General features: G+C 38.7%; 1 protein-coding gene and 2 long non-coding RNA genes across 3 annotated transcripts; 1 reads left to right on the plus strand and 2 right to left on the minus strand.

Annotated features, from left to right (window-relative positions):
• Positions 1-8,513: 8,513 nt before the first annotated feature.
• On the minus strand, positions 8,514-9,144 carry LOC127128396 (uncharacterized). The gene is made up of 3 exons (XR_007805885.1): positions 9,017-9,144; positions 8,704-8,811; positions 8,514-8,598 (listed from the first exon to the last, which is right to left on the minus strand). It is a non-coding gene; the product is annotated as an uncharacterized LOC127128396 (long non-coding RNA).
• Positions 9,145-22,133: 12,989 nt separating this feature from the next.
• Positions 22,134-23,229, plus strand: LOC127131848 (filament-like plant protein 6). Its single transcript, XM_051060739.1, has 2 exons — positions 22,134-22,173; positions 22,586-23,229. The coding sequence occupies exons 1-2, from the start codon at positions 22,134-22,136 to the stop codon at positions 23,227-23,229; spliced, it is 684 nt and encodes a 227-aa protein (XP_050916696.1).
• A 102-nt stretch (positions 23,230-23,331) lies between these two features.
• LOC127128395 (uncharacterized) lies at positions 23,332-23,963 on the minus strand. Its single transcript, XR_007805884.1, has 3 exons — positions 23,836-23,963; positions 23,522-23,629; positions 23,332-23,416 (listed from the first exon to the last, which is right to left on the minus strand). It is a non-coding gene; the product is annotated as an uncharacterized LOC127128395 (long non-coding RNA).
• Between the last annotated feature and the right edge of the window lie 454 nt (positions 23,964-24,417).

Raw genomic sequence — 24,417 nt, forward strand, 5'->3', positions numbered from 1 at the left:
CTGGTCTAATGAGGAACATAACTATGATTTGTTTGCTAATAGTGTTATTAGGAGAGTAAGGACGTAGTCCAAACTTCTTTTTGAAAGGACACTTGGATAGTGAATGTCTACTTAAAGATAAGATTTCATGGTTCTCTAATTCTCACACCATTTGTAATTTAATTTTCCATTTTTTTTTTACTTTTGTTTTCTTTCTATTTTTGGTTTATATCCGACTACTCTTTTATTTTCTAATGATATTTTCTTTTATTTAAAAAAATATTCCACATATGTTAATTATTATTTCTTGATACTACAAATTTATGATGTTAACAATAGTTACATTTTTGCGATCATATAACATTTATGAATTATTCATTATATCATACAATTTTAGTATTGTCTAAGAATCATACAATATTAATGCAATTTAACTATTATAATAATTATGTATTTGCCAACCAGGTAACTTATTTATTTTATATGAATCATACTATTTTCTAAAACATAAAAATAATTGTTACAAATTTTTGTATTATCATAAATTCAAACATTATCTTTTGTAGATGTAAAAGTTTTAAGTTTTCTTTGTACTTATTTTGAATTTTTTCTCTTTTGAAACATGTTTAACTAACTATAATATATCAATTTTGAACATTATTTGTTTGAAGAGTACTTCACATATTTATCACATGTAAAAACAATAAATAAAAATTAAGTTCAATTGTTTAAAAGAATAGGATTGCTTATACTTTTTAAATATTTAACTTTTACAAGAGCATTAAGATAATTATTATATAAAAAGCACCAAATAGTTGGATATTTATGTTTCATATTTTTTCTCTTACTAGTACAACTCCTTTACAATATTTATTTAGATATAAGTCTAAGTCAATATTGTAAATAAAGTGAATTTATAACTAATTATGAAACTTATTAGATATTTTTTTCTTTATAAATTTATCTTTAATAATATAATAATTTTTCAAATTTTAATTTTAAAACATAAGACATGAAAGTTGAAATAGTAATTTAATAAACTAAAATAATAGAAATACAATGAAATTAGAACAAAATGATATATATATATATATATATATATATATATATATATATATATATATATATATATATATATATATATATATATATATATATATATATATAATTTCCAAGTTATATATTTGATATTGAAATTTTTATGAATATATATACATTATTTCTAAAATATACTATAAAAATCTAAAGTTTTTATATTATTAAATGTTTTTATAGTTTATCATTATTTTTAAAGCTGAATTGGAGAATTTTTGGTCAAAATTAAATTAAATTGAATCAAATAATTAATATATAAATAAATATAAATTTAAACTAAGAATATCTTTTAAATATAAGATTCAAAAGAGTACTCAAACACAATTTTAAATATAATGTATCGAAAATTGTACATTTTTTTGAAACAATTTCTTCTGCTTGCTTGTAAGGTAGATTTTTAAACAATCTATTTTTCTTTTATTGTAAAGTCTTATACAATGGTTGTTTGTTAATATGAAGATTATTTAGAGGTGACTAGTAAACTATTCTTTTCATATAAGCTTTCTTTTATTTGTTTAATGGACAATGGTTGTGTGACTAAAATAATACCTATTTATGAAGTCGCACATATGACTATTTAGAAAAGAAATACATAGAGTTTTAAAAATGAAATTGTGTTCTTCGAAAAGAATAAAAATTGATTACTAGTCAATAAGAAAAGGAACACAGAACAATAAGGGATTTTTAGAGTAACTATAATTCATAGTGTTAGATTGATACGATTCACGGCTTTGATATTGATGGAGATGAAATCATAAATCCCATTGATGTTTTGGGAAATGGTTTTCCACTACAACATGAAACCAAATCATTGTTAAATATATATTTTTAATAGAATATTATAGATTTTTAGTATTTTTGCTTTATGATATTTTAAAATGTTCTTCAATTTCTTTTGTGTAATTTACACACTGTAATCAATTCATTGCCTACTTTTGCACTCGTCGTGTGTTACTTTACGTGATACAAACATGTTATACTCCATCCAATATATTCAAAAGTTAAAGGCGTGTACATCTGTTGAATATATTAGATTAAATATGTTGTAACTTATTAGTTAACATATGATTTTTAAATAATTTCTTGAAAGAAAATTATCTTATCAATATTTTCTTCTGTAATTAAAATTAAATAACAGCACATCTCCAAATTTGTATTATTTTTAATTGTGTTGTCTTGGATATTTTATTAAATAAATATTGGTTTGTATGAATTTGTGATAATTTTTTATCAAAAATTTTAAAATACTATATAATATCCTCTATAATATTGAGATTGTTACTGTTGAGGAAAAATATTCATTGGAAACGTTGTATTGTTTAATTTTGGATAAGAGAAATTTGATTCATATGTAAGAACTTCTATGAATAATTGTGTGTGATTACCACTGAAGTGAGATCACTCATTTCTGAGGTTCTAACCTTGGTTGTGACTTGGGTTTGCGCATTTCACCCAAAGGGGATTACGTGATAATGCTGGTCTCTTCATGATAACCTATGTTCATTGAAGCTATATCTTGCTTTTATTAATGCATTATTATTTTGTCTCAACGATGACCTTCTCTATGAACAATTGATATGCTTATATTGATATCATCAATGGGTCTAATTTTAAGAAATGGAAGCAAGACTTAGGGTTTTCATTAGGGATTGTTGATCTTGACATGGCATTGCATTAAACCATACTTGTGACCAATGCTCAAAATACACCTGAAGAGAAAGAAAATTTAGCTAAATTGGGGAGGAGTAACCGATTTTGCTTGTGTGCTAATAAGAGGACCATATTTTGAACATCTGATCAACATATTTTCTAAGAAAGTGAATGCTAAAGAATATCTCACTACTATTAGGGAGAGGTTTCAAATATCTGATAATGTTGAATTTGGATATTTAATGAAACTGCTCACGAACATGAAATATGATAGTAATGGGGTGTTAGGGAGTTCATTATTAAATATGATATTTTACATTCCTTAGATTTCAAGGATTTGGGGACTCGTGTGATTTATATTGGAGACAAATTTACTAAGACCAATAAGAAAGATTCAACTAGATGTTCAGAACTTTTGGACTTTATTCATACAGATATTAGCATGCCCTTTTCTCCTACTATTTGTGGTAATAAATCCTTTATCACTTTCATTGATATTTTTAATGGTATGACTATCTTTACTTGATTAAGGAAAAATCAGAAGCACTTGAAAAATTTAAAATCTTTAAAACCGAGGTTGAAAAGCAACTAGGAAATATGATAAAGGTGGTGCGTTTTGACAATCGTGGAGAGTATTATGGTAGATATAATTCTATTGGACAACATATGGGACCTTTTGCAAAATATTTTCAGTATTATGGAATTGCTCCACAATACACCATGTCTGGTACTCCTGAATAAAACTGTCTGAAAGGTGAAACCGCACTCTGAAAGGTGGAATTGTTACACTAAACAGAGTTTTGAGTAAATCAGTTCCAAAAACACCTTTTGAGCTTTAGACAGGTTGAAGACTCAGTATGAACCATCTCTGTGTCTGGGGTTGCCACCGCAGAGGTTAAACCACTTATGGTTGAACCACTTGTTAAAAATGTAGTTGATCCTCCTATTATAGCCGAGGTTGCACAACCTGATGAGCTAGTTGAGAAAGTTCATGTTAGAACGTCGGTAAGACAAAAGTGACCTGGTATCCTTAATGATTTTGTAGTTTATCTTAGTGAGGATGCTTATGATGTTGGTATTGTTATTGATCCTAAAAATTATCTAGATTTACTTGTTCTTAATTTATCATATGGACAAATGCAATGCATGATGAAATGAAATCCATGGCAAATAATGATGTTTAGGAACTAGTGGAGTTACCAAGAAAATGTAAGGCGATTGGATGCAAGTGGATATTCAAAACAAAGAAGGACACAAAATGTAAAATTGAGAGGTTTAAGGCAATACTTATGGCTAAGGACTTCACACAAAAAGAGGGGATTCATTTTAATGAAAAAAATTCTCCTGTTTCCACTAAAGACTCTTTTAGAATCATTATGACCCTTATAGCACATTTTGACTTGGAATTGCATCAGATGGACGTTAAGACTACTTTTCTAAATGGTGATCTTAACGAGGAGGTATACATGCAGTAGCCTGAGGGTTTTGTGACAAGTGGTAATGAGCATTAGGTTTGTAAATTAAGAAAATCTATTTATGGTTTGAAATAGGCTTCCATACAATGGTACTTGAAATTTGAAAAGGTGGTGACTTCATTGGGTTTTAAAGAAAATAAAGTCGACCAATGCATCTATCTTAAGGTCAATGGGAGAAAATTCGTCTTTCTTATGCTATATGTTGATGATATTTTGCTTGCGAGTAGTGATCTTGGTCTACTTCATGAGACAAAACTTATGTTAACCAAGTTCTTTGATATGAAAGATCTTGGTGAAACATCTTTTGTGTTGGGAAATGAAATACAAAAGAGTATATGCTTGTAAAGAACTATCTTTTGTGTTGGGAAATGAAATACAAAAGAGTATTTCCTAACATCTTTGATCATTGGATTGCTGCTAAGAAAGTGATGAGATATTTGCAAAGAACTAAAGAGTATATGCTTGTGTTTATAAGAGTTAACAACTTGGAAATTATTGGGTATACTTACTCTGATCTTGCTAGGTGTGTTGATGATAGGAAATCTACTTATGGTTACATTTTTTATGTTGGATGGAAGTGTGATATCATGGAAGAGTAAAAAGAAAACTCTTATCGCATCTTCTACTATGAAGGAAAAGTTTGTTTCTTTTATGTTGCTGCCACTCATGCTGTTTGTTTGAGAAATTTAGTGAATGGACTTTGTGTTATTGATTCCATTACCAGGCCACTAAAGCTTTACTGTGATAACAATGAAGTTGTGTTATGTTCTAAGAAGAATAAAATTTCTAGCGGTTCTAAGCATTTGGAATTGAAATATTTGACAATGCATTTGGAATTTTCTTAAAGGGAGAATGTTAGTTAACAAAGTGATGTTTGTCAACAAGGTAGTATATTTGGCTAAGATATCTAAAAGAGCTTCCCTCATTCTTAAGGTGGATTTTGAGAAAGTTTATAATTCATTTAGTTATAACTTCTTGGTTTATATGCCTATCAAATTTAGGTTTAATGAGAAGTGGGGGTCTTGGATGAGAGATTTTTTTAATGGTAATCTTGCAGTGTTGGTAAACGGATATCATACTTAAGAGATCATAATCAAAATAGGTTTGAATAAAAGGGATCCTTTAGCTCCATTTCTTCTCCTTCTAGTGGAAAAAGGGCTTAGCGGTCTTGTTGCTAACGCTGGGGAGATTGTTCTTTACTCTAGATTCAAGGTTGGTACATCTGGGTTAGTGGTATCTCATCTTCACTATGTTGATCATATTACCATAGTGGTTAACCATACTCTATAGAATCTGTGGATTATTAAGGCTATTCTTAAAGGCTTTTAACAACCTTCGGGGCTTCGAGTGAATTTCTTCAAGAGAAGTTCTATAGAGGCTAATGTAGATCATACATCTCTTTCCCCTACTGGAGATTTTCTACACTATGATATTATGTCTCTTCCTTTTAAGTATCTTGGCTTTCTTGTGGGAGCTAATCCTCGGCTTGTAACCCCTTTGGATCCTTTAGTTTCCTTACTAGAAAAGAGGCTCAATTCTTTTAAGCATATTGTAAGACCCCAATTTTGACCCTAAGACCCCTCATGCTATTCTCATCATATGCATTAACATTGGGATCACAACTTGGCATCCTCCTTACCCCTCATTCAGTGGGTTTGCATTGGAGAGGTCACCAAGCACATTTGATTGTATCATACTTCTTTTTTGCTTTATTTTACTAACCAAAATACCAAAAATATGTCATTGTATAGTTTAGCTCTTTTCTAGGTAGTGTGTATGCTCACTTATGCCTCATCAAGCTCATATTTAGGGTTTAAGACCCTCATTATAAGGAGCTCAATCAAGAATTGGTCTATATTGGCTCTAAGTATCATATATGAATCCCCATGATCTTCACATGTTATTTTGATCAAGAAATCATCAAGAGTTTGGAGTTGGTTTGCCTTGGAAACCCTAATTCATCTAGGTATCTTATGTGACTTCTTCAACAAGTTTATTTAGCAATTGATCAAATATTTCAAGGGATATTTCAAATTTCATCATCTTATGCATATATGATCCTCCATGAGTCCCAAAAGTCAAGAGAATGTCAATCTAGCAAGATGGTTCATGGTGGTTGATCAGAGGAAGTCAACTAGTCAAAACTAGGGTTCCCTAGACCCTATCTCCTACACTTTTTGTCATATGAAAATGATTCCAAGAGAAACGTTACTCTAAATGATAGTCCAAACAACTTTAATGTTGAGGTCAAGAGCTACTTTTTCTTGGAAAATCATCTTTTATGTGTCATACCCCGATTTTGGTCTTGAATTCTTTATGTTTTTTATGTTTGTTTAGCATACTTGGCCTAACCTTACTTTGGTCTTATATGAGGATTGGTCTTGGTCCAAAGTCATGGTGTTGTTCATGTGATTGCGGATACATCTATGGTCTGGGTCATCTGAACAACAATGCTTCTTGTGTTTCAAGCCACTTGCTAGTCATGTTATTGGTTCATGGATGCTATGTCAAAACCCTGACCTTATGGTCTCATTTCATGGCCTTGTTCATGTGCATTATCAGTCAAGTTATTTTTCAAAAGTCAAACATTCAAGTCATAAGGCAAAACAATTTGGAAACCAACTTCAAACCATTTGTTAATCCATTTCAATCTATTTCATGTCATTGTAAACCATTACATTTGATTCTACACAAGAAAATACAAGTCTTGACATTTTTGAGCAAATGTTGATTTTGGTCAATAGTTGACTTTTCGGTCAACTTTGACCAAAGTCAATCCAAAATCCAAAAGCCCTAATTTTCACCACAATCATCAATCATTTGTCCATTTACAAGAAAAAATGAAAAAAAAAACATAAAAGATAGGCTGATACAAATATGAATAGCACGCCACTCTTGACAAAGTTGGATAAGAATGTTAGAGATGATATTTTTTATCATAACTGACACATATTATACAACATAGAAAACATTGAGGAATATGGTGGCAGTATCATATGAATGTCCTTATATATACACAGAGATGTCAGCCACAATCAAAATATACATCAAGTATTCCCACCATGCTCACGTACACTTGAACAGAATGATTCATGAGGCATCAACTGAAACAGATAATGCATTCAGTTCAATGTGTTGTTTACCGTCGCTGCCAGGGTGAACAAAGACAGTAGCATGAGCCTCGGAATGCGATTTATTGGCTCCTTCTTGTGAAACAGATATTGAGCTCAAGGACATTTTGTCACCGCTATTGCTTTGACCGTCTTGATCATTGGATTGTAAAAGGGATCGGGATCTCCTGCCCTCAGCCAGTGCTTGAGAATCCTGAATAGATGAGATGAGGCTCACAAAGGATACTTCCAACCCTTTCCTCCGCAATGAAGCCGTCAGCCTGCATACAAGGCCAAAAGATGAAGCATTATTAAAATAAAGTCCACTAATTGCATAAAGATATGAAGAGGAGAGTTAACAAACCTTAGCTGACTCTACTGGAACTGTTCCATCACCATCAACACACACGAATCTGGGCTGAATATTATTCTAAGGAAATGAAATGCCTGGGGAGTAGTTTACACAAATGTAACACAACACACAATAAAGCCGAACTATGTCCAAATCTCTGTAGAGTCATATTCACATCTGACGGGTTTGGAAGATCAAGTGAAGACATATGAAGAAAAGGTAGAGACACTTGAAGATGAGATCACGGAATTGAATGACAAACTATCAGCAGCAAACACGGAGATAAATACCAAGGAAGGTTCGGTAAAACAACATGCTAAAGTAGCTGAAGATGCTGTCTCAGGCTGGGAAAAGGCAGAAGCAAAAGCTTTGGCGTTGAAGAACCATCTAGAATCTGTCACTCTTTCAAAACTTACTGCTGAGGATCAGGCATCGCAGTTAGATGGTGCTCTTAAGGAGTGTATGCGACAGATAAGAAACCTGAAAGAAGAACATGAACTGAAAATACAGGAAGTCACCCTTGCAAAAACCAAGCAATTGGACAAGATTAAGGTTGAGTTTGAGGCTAGGATACGAAACTTTGAACAGGAACTCCTCAGGTCTGCTGCTGATAATGCATCTCTGTCAAGATCCTTGCAGGAACGTTCTAACATGCTAGTCAAACTAAGTGAACAAATCGAGTTCTGCAACAGGTTCCCTGCAATGCACAAGCCAATCTTAGCTACCACTCTGTATTATCACAAAAAATAGTATATAAAAGCTACAAACATGATGGTCATTCCTAACAAATCGTGCCTACCAATGTTGTATAGCAAGGTTGAAAACCAAAACTTCAAAACAAGAACATGAACAAAGGTTACCTGCTACAGCCAAAGAACCATCGACCTTTTGAGTCCTCATTCACAAACCAACTGAGTTTTCTGACAAGAGAAATTCACTGCAGTAAAAAGGATAAAGTAAAACAGCAAGGCAGTTAAATTCCAGAAAAATCCCAAAACAGAATAGAGACAAAAACAAAGAAGAAGGCACATGCTCAGGTTACCTGTTCCAGATCCAAGTATCAAACGAGATGGACCAAATTCTGAGCATCAAAAGAGTGTTTTGCAGGAACGCCTCTTTTGAATCCAAGGACCAAATTCGAAACCCTAAGCTGAGAGCATAAATAGAGAGAGTGAATCAGTAAAAGAAAATGGGAGGCGGAAAAGAGACTACAAACCCTAATCCAAAAAAAAAAGAGAAATCAGAGAGAAACGAAAGAAGAGGGAGGCGGACAACGATTCCACCAAGAACCCTAAATCCCCAAGTCAGAAAGGAAACCGATTGAGGGAGGCGAAGTAAAGAGGGTCGATTGTTACCTGAGCAAGGTGAGCTTCCCGTTTTTGTTTCAGTATGAGTTGTTGTGGATGAGAGCGATTTCGTGAGAGCAATACCGAGAGTAGAGAGAGCACGATTGAGAGGGTTTTGGTGAGATAGAGAGAGCGCGATTGAAAGGGTTTTGGTGAGAATGAGAGATAGGTGAAGGAGAATTGCGGTCCAAAACGCAGCGGAAATTAAAATTTTCTCCTTTAGAGATCCTTACGAATGGTCATGATCAGTGATAGAGTACTTACCTCTTGTGACGGTTGAAACCTTTGGTGCAGATCTCTTGTGACGATCAAAACCTTTGATGCAGATCCACGAAGCGATCACGAACGTTGAACGATGACAACGTCTCTACTCAGTCCACACGAACGGGTTCCTTCAATCTCAGTGCTAGCTGGTACGAATGAAGGCTTTGAGTGAGAGAGAGAGAGAGAGTGAAAACGAAAAGAATGCAACCGCAAATTTTTGCTTCTGCACAAGGGTTCTTTTTATAGAACCACTTGTGTGGGCTTCAAGCTAAAAAGCCCACTTAAGTGTATTTTGGCCCATATCTTATAATATGCCCAAAAACACTTAAGCCCATGGTACCTTACCATATTTCGTATTCTACTCAAGTACACCGTACCTTACGATGTTCTATAATTCACTTAAGGGTACCATACCTTACGATATTCCTTAGTTACTCTATCTCTCATCAATCCGTCCTTTGTGTGTGACCCTGTAGGTTTTCGTGACGTTGGCAATTATATTAAATCACACATTTAACATAATAAACAGTGAGCGGTATCTAGCAACACGTCACTGCTACCCAAGACACGAAAATGTCATGTGATCTGACAATTCCTTCTGTGATAATACTTATGTGTATAATTATCCTTTTGCCCTTATGTCTATATTGAACACAAGGCATAGACCGTGTCATCCTTGTCCAGTTCAATATTGGGCCCATAGACATTTATCCTGTTATGCAGGATGGGCAAATTCCATCTAGGTCACTCATGTCCCTCAGCATGCTTTGTGGAGTACCCATCAACTGCCTTTATGGTTATCCAGTTACGGATAACGTTGGATCAGCAATAAAGCACTCGACTCTACATCTAGGATCCATAGTGGTTTCAGGTCGAAGAGTGGAATACACTATTATCACCATGAGAATAACTTATGACACCTTGCATAACTTTCTATATAGTATTCTCATAGCGGGTCAATCCGGTATAAATATTACTCCTAATATTCATACCTATGTTTAAGACTTGATAACTCTTTATCCATGATCCATGAGATGTGATCATCAGTCTACAAACATAATAGTCTTAATGCTTTAATGTTATCCCACTTCACACTAAAGCTCGACTACGGATACTTTAGGAATAATGTCCTTATGTTTAATGTGTTCTCATGATTAAGTCACACTTAATACATTAAACGGACTATCTATTCCAGGGACTTTATTAATCAACCATAATAAAGAGAATGCCTTTTATTATTCGATACAAGTACCAAAATGTATTGGCCTCTAGGGCTTACACCAACAATAGGTGCGAGCGATTTTGAGAGCAGAGGGAGATTTCGTTTGAGCGAGTTTGAGAGATGCTGAGGTAGAAGGCGTTTGTTTGAGAAAGTGAGTTTGTGAGATTGGGGAGAGAGTGAGGGAGAGAACGAGTCTGCTACTGTTCCATTTTTTCTTTTTTTATTTCATTTTAAACAGAATAGGTTTTTTAAAAACATTAAAGGTTTTGCTTAGAATTCCTAGGATATTAGGTAATAATTGTTTTTTCTATTTCCAACTTATTCCCCATTGATAACCCAACAGCCAGGCGGCTGGGTTTGATTTTTCATTTCTTTTTTGGTAGTCCAACAGACTTTTATTTTTATCTTAGTTTTTATTTTAATTCTAATTTTTAATCCATTTTAGTTTATTTATCCAGTCTAGCATCAAGATAATAACTAATGATAAGTGGTCTGGTGGAGAAGGGTAGTATCATAGTCTTGAGTGGGGTGGGTTCAATACTCATGTGTGGCATTTTTTGGCATTTTATTTCTTTTAGCTATTTTATTTTCTTTTAGCATTTTCATTTCTTTTTATGTTTATGCCTTTATTATACTCATAGTTCCATTTGTTAATAATGCAAATTTATTTTCTTTTAATTTCATCATTCATCCAAAACCATTTTTAAAATTATAAAAATCATATTTTCTCGATTCAATGTCGAGCCCATTTTCACACCCTTGTAAGTCGATTGCTTTTTAAGCATCGCCATCAACCTCACATAGCTTGCTCTTGGGCTTTCTTACAATGAGCTGGTTCCTTTGCACTTACACTCATATATTGCATTATTTATTGTTTGGACCCGATTTAATTATTCCAATACTTTGAATCCCCATTCATAACAAATGTATCCCTCTCCCATGAAATGTATAATATTTATTCTTTCATTCTTTATTCATCTGTTAATACAAGAATTAAAATGAGCATTCGATAACCATTTCAAAACAAGATCAAAACCTCGATCCAACGTCGAGTAATCATTTTTCAAAACCTAACAGAACCAGCACGTATTCATCCACCCTTTTGTAAGTCGGTTGCTTTATGCATCGCCATCAACCTTGTAAGTCGATTGCTTCATGCATCGCCATCTACCCTTATCCCTAACACTTCTCCTTGCTCCACTCGTCAACTCTTGTTCCGATTAGGTAGCACCCATTAGATAGAACCCTTTGTATGATAATATAGGTAAGATTCCCATATCCTTTTGTATGATAACATAGGTAGGATTCCCATATTCTTTTGTATGATAACATAGGTAGGATTCCCATATTCTTTTGTATGATAACATTAGGTAGATATTCCCATTTGTAAATCCTAAACACCTAAGTACATATTGCATGACAACTCTAGGGCAGAGCTTCCCCACTTCTAGACCTTTCCGAGCGTCTCCGATCTTGTGGCGTGTAGTCCGTTCTATTGCAAAGAGGTAACTGCCTAAGACTCGATTCAGCGAGCTGCGACACCTGCTGCTAGGATGTGGACACATTGCCCACTCTCCTTTGACACAACTGGTGTCCTCCTTTTGTAAGCCCATATTCAGATGGCAATCCCCTATTTAGGGGAACTACGTTGCCCTGATCCTCATACCAGATGAGGTACGTAGGCAGGAGGTCGCACGAGATCTCTCCGGGCACCCTTTTCTTTTGTTGAGTGTGTTGTGCTTTCCAGCTATCAGGCTCGAGTTCCCGACTCCCTGTTAGTCTGTGTGTTCACTCTTTTCCTTTTTTATGTGTGTTTGCTTGACAACTAGCAGGCTCGAGTACCAGACTCCCTGTTAGCTTGTTTGTTCAACTTTGTTGTTGCTTCTGACGATTCAGCATCCGATTAAACCCTTTGTGTGTGTAGGAGTCTGACATAAGTCCAGCGATTGGTAGTTGGTTTCCTGTGTGTATTTGTTGGTTCGGAGTCCGATGTAAGTCCAGCGATTGGCATTCGGTTTCCATGTTTTCCTGTTTGTGTGGAGTCTGACATAAGTCCAGCGATTGGCAGTCGGTTTCCTGCGTGTGTTTTGTTTGGCGTGCGTGTAGCCGAACTACGGTAACTCTGATTCTCATGTTCAGATGAGATACGTAGGCACAAGATGCGATGTCTTGCCGAGTTTGACTAACAACTAACAACTAATCCTTGTTTGCTTTCGCCCTTGCTGCGATCCTTTCTCTCGCCCTCGTTGCGATCGAGACCCTTTCCTTTCTCTTGTCCTAGTTGCAATCGAGACCTTTGTTCCCGTAGTTAGCTGAACTACGTTTTGCTCTGATTCTCATTCCCGATGAGATACGTAGGCATAAGACGCGACGTCTTAGCGAGCACACTCCTCTTTCACTCATAGGTAGCCGAGCTACGAAGACTCTGATTCTCATATTCAGATGAGATACGTATGCAGTGGATGCGACATCCGTGCGAGTCATTTTCTTTAACCCTTTCTTTTAGTAAATAGTACATTAGATAAACACACACCCTTTAGACAAGAACAACAAGAGTGGATCCCGTAGAGTACTACGGATGCGTAGGGGTGCTAATACCTTCCCTTCGCATAATCGACTCCCGAACCCAAGATTTGGTTGCGAGACCTTGTCTTTTCCTTTCCTCTTTCCAGGTTTACTTAGAGCGTTTCCTTTCCCTCCTTTGGGATAAATAACGCACGGTGGCGACTCTTCTGTCTTTTTCTTCGCCGGTTTTTTTTTCGCACTACTGGTTTTTTTCAGGTTGCGACAGCTGGCGACTCTGCTGGGGAGCCGGTTTCCCTAAGCGAGTCCCTCCTAGATTTTGTAGGTTTCTTGTTTGTTGGGTGTTTTTTCTTTTGTACAGTTATTTATTTTCAGCATTTACCTGCTTTACCTTATTGCATTCATGTACATATGTTTGCTGTATCTGTGGGTTCTGTGGGTTGTTTGTTTGTTGGGTTGGGACTGTTCTATGAGAGATAAGCCCACTACCCAGGCTTGAGTGTACACATAGGTGTTAGAGTGGATAGTCATGAGGCTTGCGTGGCATGTTGCTACGTTAAGTCGTTCATGAGACCCACATCCAGACGAGGTTTCTTTGGATATGTTTTGTCCTATGGGTGTTCCATAACGACAAACATTCCTTTAGAAATCGTCGACTCTGGTGACCATTTCCCGAGAACTCAGTCGAGGCCTCTCCTCCGAGACGCGTTTATGTTAGCTCTGGTGGGCGCATTCTCGCTGCTCAATCCGAGGACCCCGAGACTGGGAACTCGCTTTAGGATGTCCTGTTGAGGGGAGTCAGTGGAGGTCTTTTATCCCGTAATAATGCCAAACCTTCATTGGTAAACGTATTATTCTCGACTGAAGGGCTGAAGCTGACAAACTTCTGTTCTTAGAACCTACCAGTGAGGGGCGGGCTAAATCCAGGAAACCTTAACCTCCAACCAACCCGGTTTTCTGGAGCAGAGTTTTGATCTTATAGTATATTCTTCAGTGGGTTTCTCTTCAGGCAGTGCAACCCGACAGATGTTCAAGCAGATACAGCAGTCCTGATTCCCATGTCACTGCATTGCATCACATCATTCTGCATTCATATCATTTAACACATGTTTATCTATTCCCAGGGGATCATATCTTCTTCTTGATTCTAGTCGGGATTTTCTTCTTACACCGTTTATCAAATGTGAGACTGGAATCAAGGGGGTAGAATGCCTTTTGGAATTGATAAACATGTCAATGCATTTGCATATCCCATAACATGTCACAATGCTGGGGCAGTCTCCTCAACTCTGCATCAAAAGATCAAGTTCCCAGTCAATGGAAGAATTATCATTGTCTGTGGTGAGGAGGACATCCTGGTCAGTAACCTGTCTACATTCAAGTATGTAGACGTGGAAGGTGAAATTCATGAGACCCTGTGTCAGGCCTTTGAGTCAGTTCAGATCAAGGATGCAGCTCCGGTGGAAGGGGTTAAAGCAGGAGCCCCTATCTCATCTTTCAAGCAGGCGCAGGCCTTGGTGGATTCAGGTATTGCTCCCGGTTGGGGACGTCTGTTGGAGTTACCAATGAAAGACGACAAGTTCGGGATTGGGTATCAACCAGCGCTGACTTCTACAACTTCAGCACTTCAGACTCGTCAGGGGCCGATTACTTTCTCTAGTGCTGGCGTCATCCAATATGGCCAGATCTCTGCGATCAACGATGAAAATGGAGATAGTGATTGCGACATCGACAACTGGGTGCGTCCGAGGATCCCTGGTGAAGTCATCAACAATTGGTCTTCCGAGGAAATTGTCCAAGTCACTCTTCTAGAGGAGTAATTTTTCTTTGTTTATTCATGCATGTCCAAGTCTTACGTTCCGCCCAGGGCGTAATGACTCATTGTAGGGCTCATCTATGTGAATACCTGCATTGTTTATCATAAATGAAGGACGTCTTTTGCATTCAAATGTTTTGTTCACTGTCTGTCCTTTTTTGCAGTTTTCAAAATTTCAAAAGAATAAAAATATTTGGCAATGTTTTGTTTAGTTTTCACTCACTGTTCACACTCATAAGCACATACCATCACTCATGCAGATGCACATCACCGGATCCTATTGATAACAGTTCTGCTATGGCTCGCTTCGACTTCGAAAATCCAATCTTCCAAGCTGAAGAAGAGGGTGATGAAGACTGCGAACTCCCTGAAGAACTTGCCAGGCTGTTAAAACAGGAGGAAATGGTCATTCAACCGCATCAAGAGTCTACTGAAGTGATTAATCTTGGCACCGAGGACGTCAAGAAAGAAATCAAGATAGGGGATGCTTTGGAAGATGATATGAAGAAGGGGTTGATTGAACTGTTGCAAGAGTATGTTGACGTCTTCGCGTGGTCTTATCAGGATATGCCAGGGCTTGACACAGACATTGTGGTACACCGCTTGCCTCTCAAAGAAGGTTGTCCTCCGGTCAAGCAGAAGCTCAGAAGAACAAGACCAGAGATGGCTGTAAAGATAAAGGAAGAAGTGCAGAAACAGTTGGATGCAGGGTTCCTAGCGGTTACCAATTATCCGCCATGGGTCGCAAACATCGTTCCAGTACCTAAGAAAGATGGAAAGGTACGGATGTGTGTCGACTACCGGGATCTGAACAGAGCTAGCCCTAAAGATGATTTCCCATTACCTCACATCGACGTTTTGGTGGATAACACAGCTCAGTTCTCGGTATTCTCCTTCATGGATGGCTTTTCTGGCTATAACCAAATCAAGATGGCACCAGAAGACATGGAGAAGACAACTTTCATAACCCCATGGGGCACCTTCTGCTACAAGGTGATGCCGTTTGGTCTGAAAAACGCTGGGGCAACATATCAACGAGCTATGGTGACTCTGTTCCATGATATGATTCATCATGAAATCGAGGTTTATGTGGACGATATGATTGCCAAATCTCAGACAGAAGAAGAACATCTGGTGAATCTGCAGAAACTGTTTGAGCGGTTAAGGAAATTCAAGCTGAGGCTTAATCCGAACAAGTGCACTTTCGGGGTGAGATCTGGAAAATTGATGGGTTTTATTATTAGCGGAAAAGGGATTAAGGTGGATCCTGACAAAGTGAAAGCAATACAGGAAATGCCTGAGCCAAGAACGGAGAAGCAAGTCCGTGGTTTCTTAGGGAGGTTGAATTACATTGCAAGGTTCATCTCTCACCTAACAGCCACGTGTGAGCCAATTTTCAAATTGTTGAGGAAAGATCAGGCTATCAGGTGGAACGACGATTGTCAAAGGGCTTTTGAAAAGATAAAAGAGTATTTGCAGAATCCCCCTATCCTCATGCCTCCAGTCCCAGGGAGACCGCTGATTATGTACTTGACAGTACTCGACAATTCTATGGGTTGTGTTCTCGGTCAACACGACGAGACAGGTAGGAAAGAACATGCCATCTACTACTTGAGTAAGAAGTTCACAGATTGCGAGTCGAGATACTCAATGCTTGAAAAGACATGTTGTGCACTTGCATGGGCTGCTAAGCGATTGAGACAATACATGCTGACTCACACAACCTTACTAATCTCCAAGATGGATCCAGTCAAATACATATTTGAGAAGCCAGCTCTCACCGGAAGGGTTGCTCGTTGGCAAATGGTACTGACAGAGTATGATATCCAGTATACATCCCAGAAAGCCATCAAGGGGAGTATTCTGTCAGACTATCTTGCTCAACAACCGATTGAAGACTACGAGCCGATGAAGTTTGATTTTCCAGATGAAGACATCATGTTCCTCAAGATGAAAGACTGTGAAGAGCCAGTTGTTGGGGAGGGGCCTGATCCAGATGAAAAGTGGATTTTAACGTTTGATGGGGCCGTCAACGCCAAAGGAAGTGGAATTGGCGCTGTCATTACTACTCCGAAAGGTGCCCACATGCCTTTCACCGCTCGTCTGACTTTCGAGTGCACCAATAATGAAGCTGAGTATGAGGCATGTATCTTGGGTATTGAGCAAGCCATTGATTTGAGAATCAAGACTCTGGACATCTTCGGAGATTCAGCTCTAGTGATCAATCAAGTGAGTGGTGATTGGAACACTCTCCAGCCTACTCTGGTCCTGTACAGAGATTACACGAGAAGACTATTGACTTTCTTCACAACAGTAAAGCTGTATCATATACCTCGTGATGAGAACCAGATGGCAGATGCTCTTGCTACTCTATCCTCCATGATCAAGGTGGTTCGGTGGAACCATGCTCCTAGGATCGATGTTATGCGCCTTGATAGGGCCGCGTATGTGTTTGCCGCTGAACTAATGGTTGATGACAAGCCCTGGTATCACGATATCAAGTGCTTTCTGAAGAATCAAGAGTACCCTGCAGGGGCATCCAACAATGACAGAAAGACTTTGAGAAGATTGGCAGGCAGTTTCTTTTTGAACAAAGACGATGTACTGTATAAGAGGAACTTCAACATGGTTTTGCTCAGATGCGTGGACAAACACGAGGCGGACATGTTAATGCAGGAAGTTCATGAAGGTTCCTTCGGTACTCATGCCGGCGGACATGCAATGGCTAAGAAATTGTTAAGGGCGGGTTATTACTGGATGACCATGGAATCAGATTGTTTCAAGTATGCTCGGAAGTGTCATAAATGCCAGATTTATGCTGACAAGGTGCATGTGCCGCCAAATCCTCTGAATGTGATGTCTTCGCCGTGGCCGTTCGCTATGTGGGGCATTGATATGATTGGAAGGATTGAGCCGACCGCCTCCAATGGGCATCGCTTCATCCTTGTGGCCATCGACTATTTCACCAAGTGGGTCAAAGCAGCGTCATTCGCGAATGTCACCAGACATGTGGTTGCCCGTTTCATTAAGAAGGAAATCATTTGTCGCTATGGGATTCCAGAGAGAATCATTACTGATAATGGTTCCAATCTCAATAACAAAATGATGAAGGAGTTGTGCCAGAACTTCAACATTCAGCATCACAATTCTTCCCCCTATCGTCCTAAGATGAACGGTGCTGTTGAGGCAGCAAATAAGAACATAAAGAAGATCGTGCAGAAGATGGTCGTTACGTACAGAGACTGGCATGAGATGCTACCCTTCGCCTTGCATGGGTACCGTACTTCAGTACGTACATCGACCGGGGCAACCCCTTACTCCCTTGTGTATGGTTTGGAAGCAGTCCTACCTGTTGAAGTGGAGATTCCTTCTCTAAGAGTCCTGTTGGATGTCAAGCTAGATGAAGTTGAATGGATTCGGACAAGGTTCAATGAGTTGAGTCTTATCGAAGAGAAGCGAATGGCAGCCATTTGTCATGGGCAGTTGTATCAGAGTCGGATGAAGAGAGCCTTTGATCAGAAAGTGCGTCCTCGTTGTTTCCAAGTCGGAGATTTAGTGTTGAAAAGGATCCTTCCTCCTCAGACGGATCACAGGGGCAAGTGGACTCCTAACTATGAGGGACCATATATCGTCACCAAGGTTTTCGATGGTGGGGCCTTAATGCTTGCAACGATGGATGGTGAAGACTTCACTTCCCCGGTAAACTCAGACGCAGTTAAAAAATACTTCGCATAAAATAGACCCGCTGGACGGTAAAAAGAACAGTCCAGGCAAAAATGGGCATCCCGGCGAACCAAGAAAATGAAAAAAAAGGTTCGGGCAAAAGTTAGGGATTAAAATTAAAAGATTGTACACCCGGTAAGTTGAAAACCCGAAAAGGCAACTTAGGCAAAAATGGGTATCCCGGTGGATTGAAAACCCGAAAAGGGCGATCCAGGTAAAAGTTAGGGATTAAGCGAATGGTTGCGTTCTGAGTTAGTTCTGAATCTCATCTCATGTCGGTGACTGGAAACTTTCAAAGGATAGAAACAGTCCAATCACCTTTTTTCCGAAGGCTGATCATCTAGAGGATCTTGAAGACGGGCAAGTCATAGCAGAATTGGAATCCAATAGAAATCCATTTCACATTGCCATTAGATTAATTTATATTTTATCTTTTGTGCAATTACCTCTTTCCAGGGATTGCTTCCTGATGTAAATGCCTATTCAGAGGCCATTCAATCAATAAAATCATGTTATTCAGTACATCTCTCTGTTCATTTTCATTTTACTGTTTTGTTTGCAAAAATGACGTCCGAATTTTTGATAAACATTGCATCATGAAACATAAGAGCTTTGCAGGTACATGCTCAATGAACATTTAAAATTGCTGTAAATTTTAAGTATTTTGAATCATCTATTCAGAATAGGTACACTCGGGGCATTTCCTTAAGATTCCCAGCAGATTCTCACTACGGTGCTTCCCAAGCATGTGTTTCAGACTATACACTCCCTAGTAGAGTTAACAGTGCCAGACTGTATATCCCCAGCGGAGTTAACAGTGTCAGACTGTATATCCCCAGCGGAGTTAACAGTGCCAGACTGTATATCCCTAGTAGAGTTAACAGTGCCAGACTGTATATCCCCAGTAGAGTTGACAGTGCCAGACTACACTCCCCAACGGAGTTGACAGTACCAGACTGTATCTTCCCAGCAGAAGCAGCTGCTCCTCAGAGTTCGATGCCAGATCGAGGATTTCAATCCCAGATCGATGATCTCTTTCCTGGAAGCATAACCTCGGTACCGTATCGGTGTTTGCTCCCCCCTGCTGAGTCATCTCTCGTAGATTATGGTTTCCAGAACCACTATCGCTTCCCCCAACAACAGGTTTGCAGCGCCGTTCTTTCCCCAGTCAGAGTCTCGGTATCTCGCCATTGCCAGAACACCGCGCGGCCGGTCATTTCCCCACATAGTTCATTATGCTGTGCATCTCCAATAGTAGTGCCAGGGTCCAGAAGATTGTGATCATTTCCCCAACAGGATTTCTTGCTTCAGCTTGGCATTTTCCCCAGCATTTCGCATCCCTGCATGTAGAATCATATTGCATTGCATCCTCCCAAATCGCGTAGCATTTCCATTTTCATGGAGCATTACGCCATCGCAAAATTCAAACATACGCATGTAAGCATAAAACATTCTCGGTATCCTAAGTGATAAGCCAGAGATTTGTTTCCAGTATTCAGACTGAAAGTTTGTTCATGACTTATTATCCCCAGCATGGGTCGTTGGCCCACGTGCCGCCTCAATTATCATGTTCCCTATTTCTGCCGAGGCTGATAGGCATGAAGTTTCCGGTATCCAGACCGAAGTGGCATTCAGGCCAGTTTCCGGTATCCAGACCGAAGTGGCATTCAGGCCAATTTTCCGGTATTCAGACCGAAGTGGCATTCAGGCCAGTTTTTTCCGGTATCCAGACCGAAGTGGCATTCAGGCCAATTTTCCGGTATCCAGACCGAAGTGGCATTCAGGCCAATTTTCCGGTATTCAGACCGAAGTGGCATTCAGGCCAATTTTCCGGTATTCAGACCGAAGTGGCATTCAGGCCAGTTTTTTCCGGTATCCAGACCGAAGTGGCATTCAGGCCAGTTTTTCCGGTATCCAGACCGAAGTGGCATTCAGGCTAATTTTCCGGTATTCATACCGAAGTGGCATTCAGGCCAGTTTCCGGTATCCAGACCGAAGTGGCATTCAGGCCAATTTTCCGGTGTTTAGACCGAAGTGGTATTCAGGCCAGTTCCCGGTATCCAGACCGAAGTGGCATTCAGGCCAGTTTTTTCCGATATTCAGATCGAAGAAGTTTCCGACATTCAGGTCGATGCAACTTGTGGCATTCAGGCCAGTTCCCGGTATCCAGACCGAAGTGGCATTCAGGCCAGTTTTTCCGATATTCAGATCGAAGAAGTTTCCGACATTCAGGTCGATGCAACTTGTGGCATTCAGGCCAATTTTCCGGTATCCTGACCGAAGTGGCATTCAGGCCAGTTTTTTTTTTTCCGATTTTCAGATAGAAGAAGTTTCCGACGATCAAGTCGAAGTACTTGTGGCATTCAGGCCAGTTTTCCGATTTCCCAGTCGAAGTGGTGTTCAGACCAGATTTCCGGTGATCAGACCAACATTGATACTCTCATATTCTGATGCTTAGTGTTCAGACTAATGTGCGGCATTCAGGCCATGGGTATTCCTGTGTTACCATTTATTTTGGTATCCAGGTCAACTTTCTGTTTCGGTACTCAGGCCGATTTTCACCGTACCAGATGGATTCTTCTTATGAGATTGCTTCTTTGCCGATTCTGACAGGCATTGTTAATTATTTCATAGGGATTCAGGATCAAAATCCGGGTCTTCTTAATATTTAACCATCTCCCACTATGATCATATGAAGAACGTCTTGGTTCATATTCTCTAGTTGAAGACGCTTAAATAGGGGCAACTGTCATACCCCGATTTTGGTCTTGAATTCTTTATGTTTTTTATGTTTGTTTAGCATGCTTGGCCTAACCTTACTTTGGTCTTATATGAGGATTGGTCTTGGTCCAAAGTCATGGTGTTGTTCATGTGATTGCGGATACATCTATGGTCTGGGTCATCTGAACAACAATGCTTCTTGTGTTTCAAGCCACTTGCTAGTCATGTTATTGGTTCATGGATGCTATGTCAAAACCCTGACCTTATGGTCTCATTTCATGGCCTTGTTCATGTGCATTATCAGTCAAGTTATTTTTCAAAAGTCAAACATTCAAGTCATAAGGCAAAACAATTTGGAAACCAACTTCAAACCATTTGTTAATCCATTTCAATCTATTTCATGTCATTGTAAACCATTACATTTGATTCTACACAAGAAAATACAAGTCTTGACATTTTTGAGCAAATGTTGATTTTGGTCAATAGTTGACTTTTCGGTCAACTTTGACCAAAGTCAATCCAAAATCCAAAAGCCCTAATTTTCACCACAATCATCAATCATTTGTCCATTTACAAGAAAAAATGAAAAAAAAACATAAAAGATAGGCTGATACAAATATGAATAGCACGCCACTCTTGACAAAGTTGGATAAGAATGTTAGAGATGATATTTTTTATCATAACTGACACATATTATACAACATAGAAAACATTGAGGAATATGGTGGCAGTATCATATGAATGTCCTTATATATACACAGAGATGTCAGCCACAATAAAAATATACATCAAGTATTCCCACCATGTTCACGTACACTTGAACAGAATGATTCATGAGGCATCAACTGAAACAGATAATGCATTCAGTTCAATGTGTTGTTTACCGTCGCTGCCAGGGTGAACAAAGACAGTAGCATGAGCCTCGGAATGCAATTTATTGGCTCCTTCTTGTGAAACAGATATTGAGCTCAAGGACATTTTGTCACCGCTATTGCTTTGACCGTCTTGATCATTGGATTGTAAAAGGGATCGGGATCTCCTGCCCTCAGCCAGTGCTTGAGAATCCTGAATAGATGAGATGAGGCTCACAAAGGATACTTCCAACCCTTTCCTCCGCAATGAAGCCGTCAGCCTGCATACAAGGCCAAAAGATGAAGCATTATTAAAATAAAGTCCACTAATTGCATAAAGATATGAAGAGGAGAGTTAACAAACCTTAGTTGACTCTACTGGAACTGTTCCATCACCATCAACACACACGAATCTGGGCTGAATATTATTCTAAGGAAATGAAATGCCTGGGGAGTAGTTTGCACAGATGTAACACAACACACAATAAAGCCGAACTATGTCCAAATCTCTGTAGAGTCATATTCACATCTGACGGGTTTGGAAGATCAAGTGAAGACATATGAAGAAAAGGTAGAGACACTTGAAGATGAGATCACGGAATTGAATGACAAACTATCAGCAGCAAACACGGAGATAAATACCAAGGAAGGTTCGGTAAAACAACATGCTAAAGTAGCTGAAGATGCTGTCTCAGGCTGGGAAAAGGCAGAAGCAAAAGCTTTGGCGTTGAAGAACCATCTAGAATCTGTCACTCTTTCAAAACTTACTGCTGAGGATCAGGCATCGCAGTTAGATGGTGCTCTTAAGGAGTGTATGCGACAGATAAGAAACCTGAAAGAAGAACATGAACTGAAAATACAGGAAGTCACCCTTACAAAAACCAAGCAATTGGACAAGATTAAGGTTGAGTTTGAGGCTAGGATACGAAACTTTGAACAGGAACTCCTCAGGTCTGCTGCTGATAATGCAGCTCTGTCAAGATCCTTGCAGGAACGTTCTAACATGCTAGTCAAACTAAGTGAACAAATCGAGTTCTGCAACAGGTTCCCTGCAATGCACAAGCCAATCTTAGCTACCACTCTGTATTATCACAAAAAATAGTATATAAAAGCTACAAACATGATGGTCATTCCTAACAAATCATGCCTACCAATGTTGTATAGCAAGGTTGAAAACCAAAACTTCAAAACAAGAACATGAACAAAGGTTACCTGCTACAGCCAAAGAACCATCGACCTTTTGAGTCCTCATTCACAAACCAACTGAGTTTTCTGACAAGAGAAATTCACTGCAGTAAAAAGGATAAAGTAAAACAGCAAGGCAGTTAAATTCCAGAAAAATCCCAAAACAGAATAGAGACAAAAACAAAGAAGAAGGCACATGCTCAGGTTACCTGTTCCAGATCCAAGTATCAAACGAGATGGACCAAATTCTGAGCATCAAAAGAGTGTTTTGCAGGAACGCCTCTTTTGAATCCAAGGACCAAATTCGAAACCCTAAGCTGAGAGCATAAATAGAGAGAGTGAATCAGTAAAAGAAAATGGGAGGCGGAAAAGAGACTATAAACCCTAATCCCAAAAAAAAAAGAGAAATCAGAGAGAAACGAAAGAAGAGGGAGGCGGACAACGATTCCACCAAGAACCCTAAATCCCCAAGTCAGAAAGGAAACCGATTGAGGGAGGCGAAGTAAAGAGGGTCGATTGTTACCTGAGCAAGGTGAGCTTCCCGTTTTTGTTTCAGTATGAGTTGTTGTGGATGAGAGCGATTTCGTGAGAGCAATACCGAGAGTAGAGAGAGCGCGATTGAGAGGGTTTTGGTGAGATAGAGAGAGCACGATTGAAAGGGTTTTGGTGAGAATGAGAGATAGGTGAAGGAGAATTGCGGTCCAAAACGCAGCGGAAATTAAAATTTTCTCCTTTAGAGATCCTTACGAATGGTCATGATCAGTGATAGAGTATTTACCTCTTGTGACGGTTGAAACCTTTGGTGCAGATCTCTTGTGACGATCAAAACCTTTGATGCAGATCCACGAAGCGATCACGAACGTTGAACGATGACAACGTCTCTACTCAGTCCACACGAACGGGTTCCTTCAATCTCAGTGCTAGCTGGTACGAATGAAGGCTTTGAGTGAGAGAGAGAGAGAGAGAGTGAAAACGAAAAGAATGCAACCGCAAATTTTTGCTTCTGCACAAGGGTTCTTTTTATAGAACCACTTGTGTGGGCTTCAAGCTAAAAAGCCCACTTAAGTGTATTTTGGCCCATATCTTATAATATGCCCAAAATCAC

This window comes from Lathyrus oleraceus, chromosome 3 (assembly GCF_024323335.1).
Source record: "Lathyrus oleraceus cultivar Zhongwan6 chromosome 3, CAAS_Psat_ZW6_1.0, whole genome shotgun sequence".
NCBI lineage: Eukaryota > Viridiplantae > Streptophyta > Magnoliopsida > Fabales > Fabaceae > Lathyrus > Lathyrus oleraceus.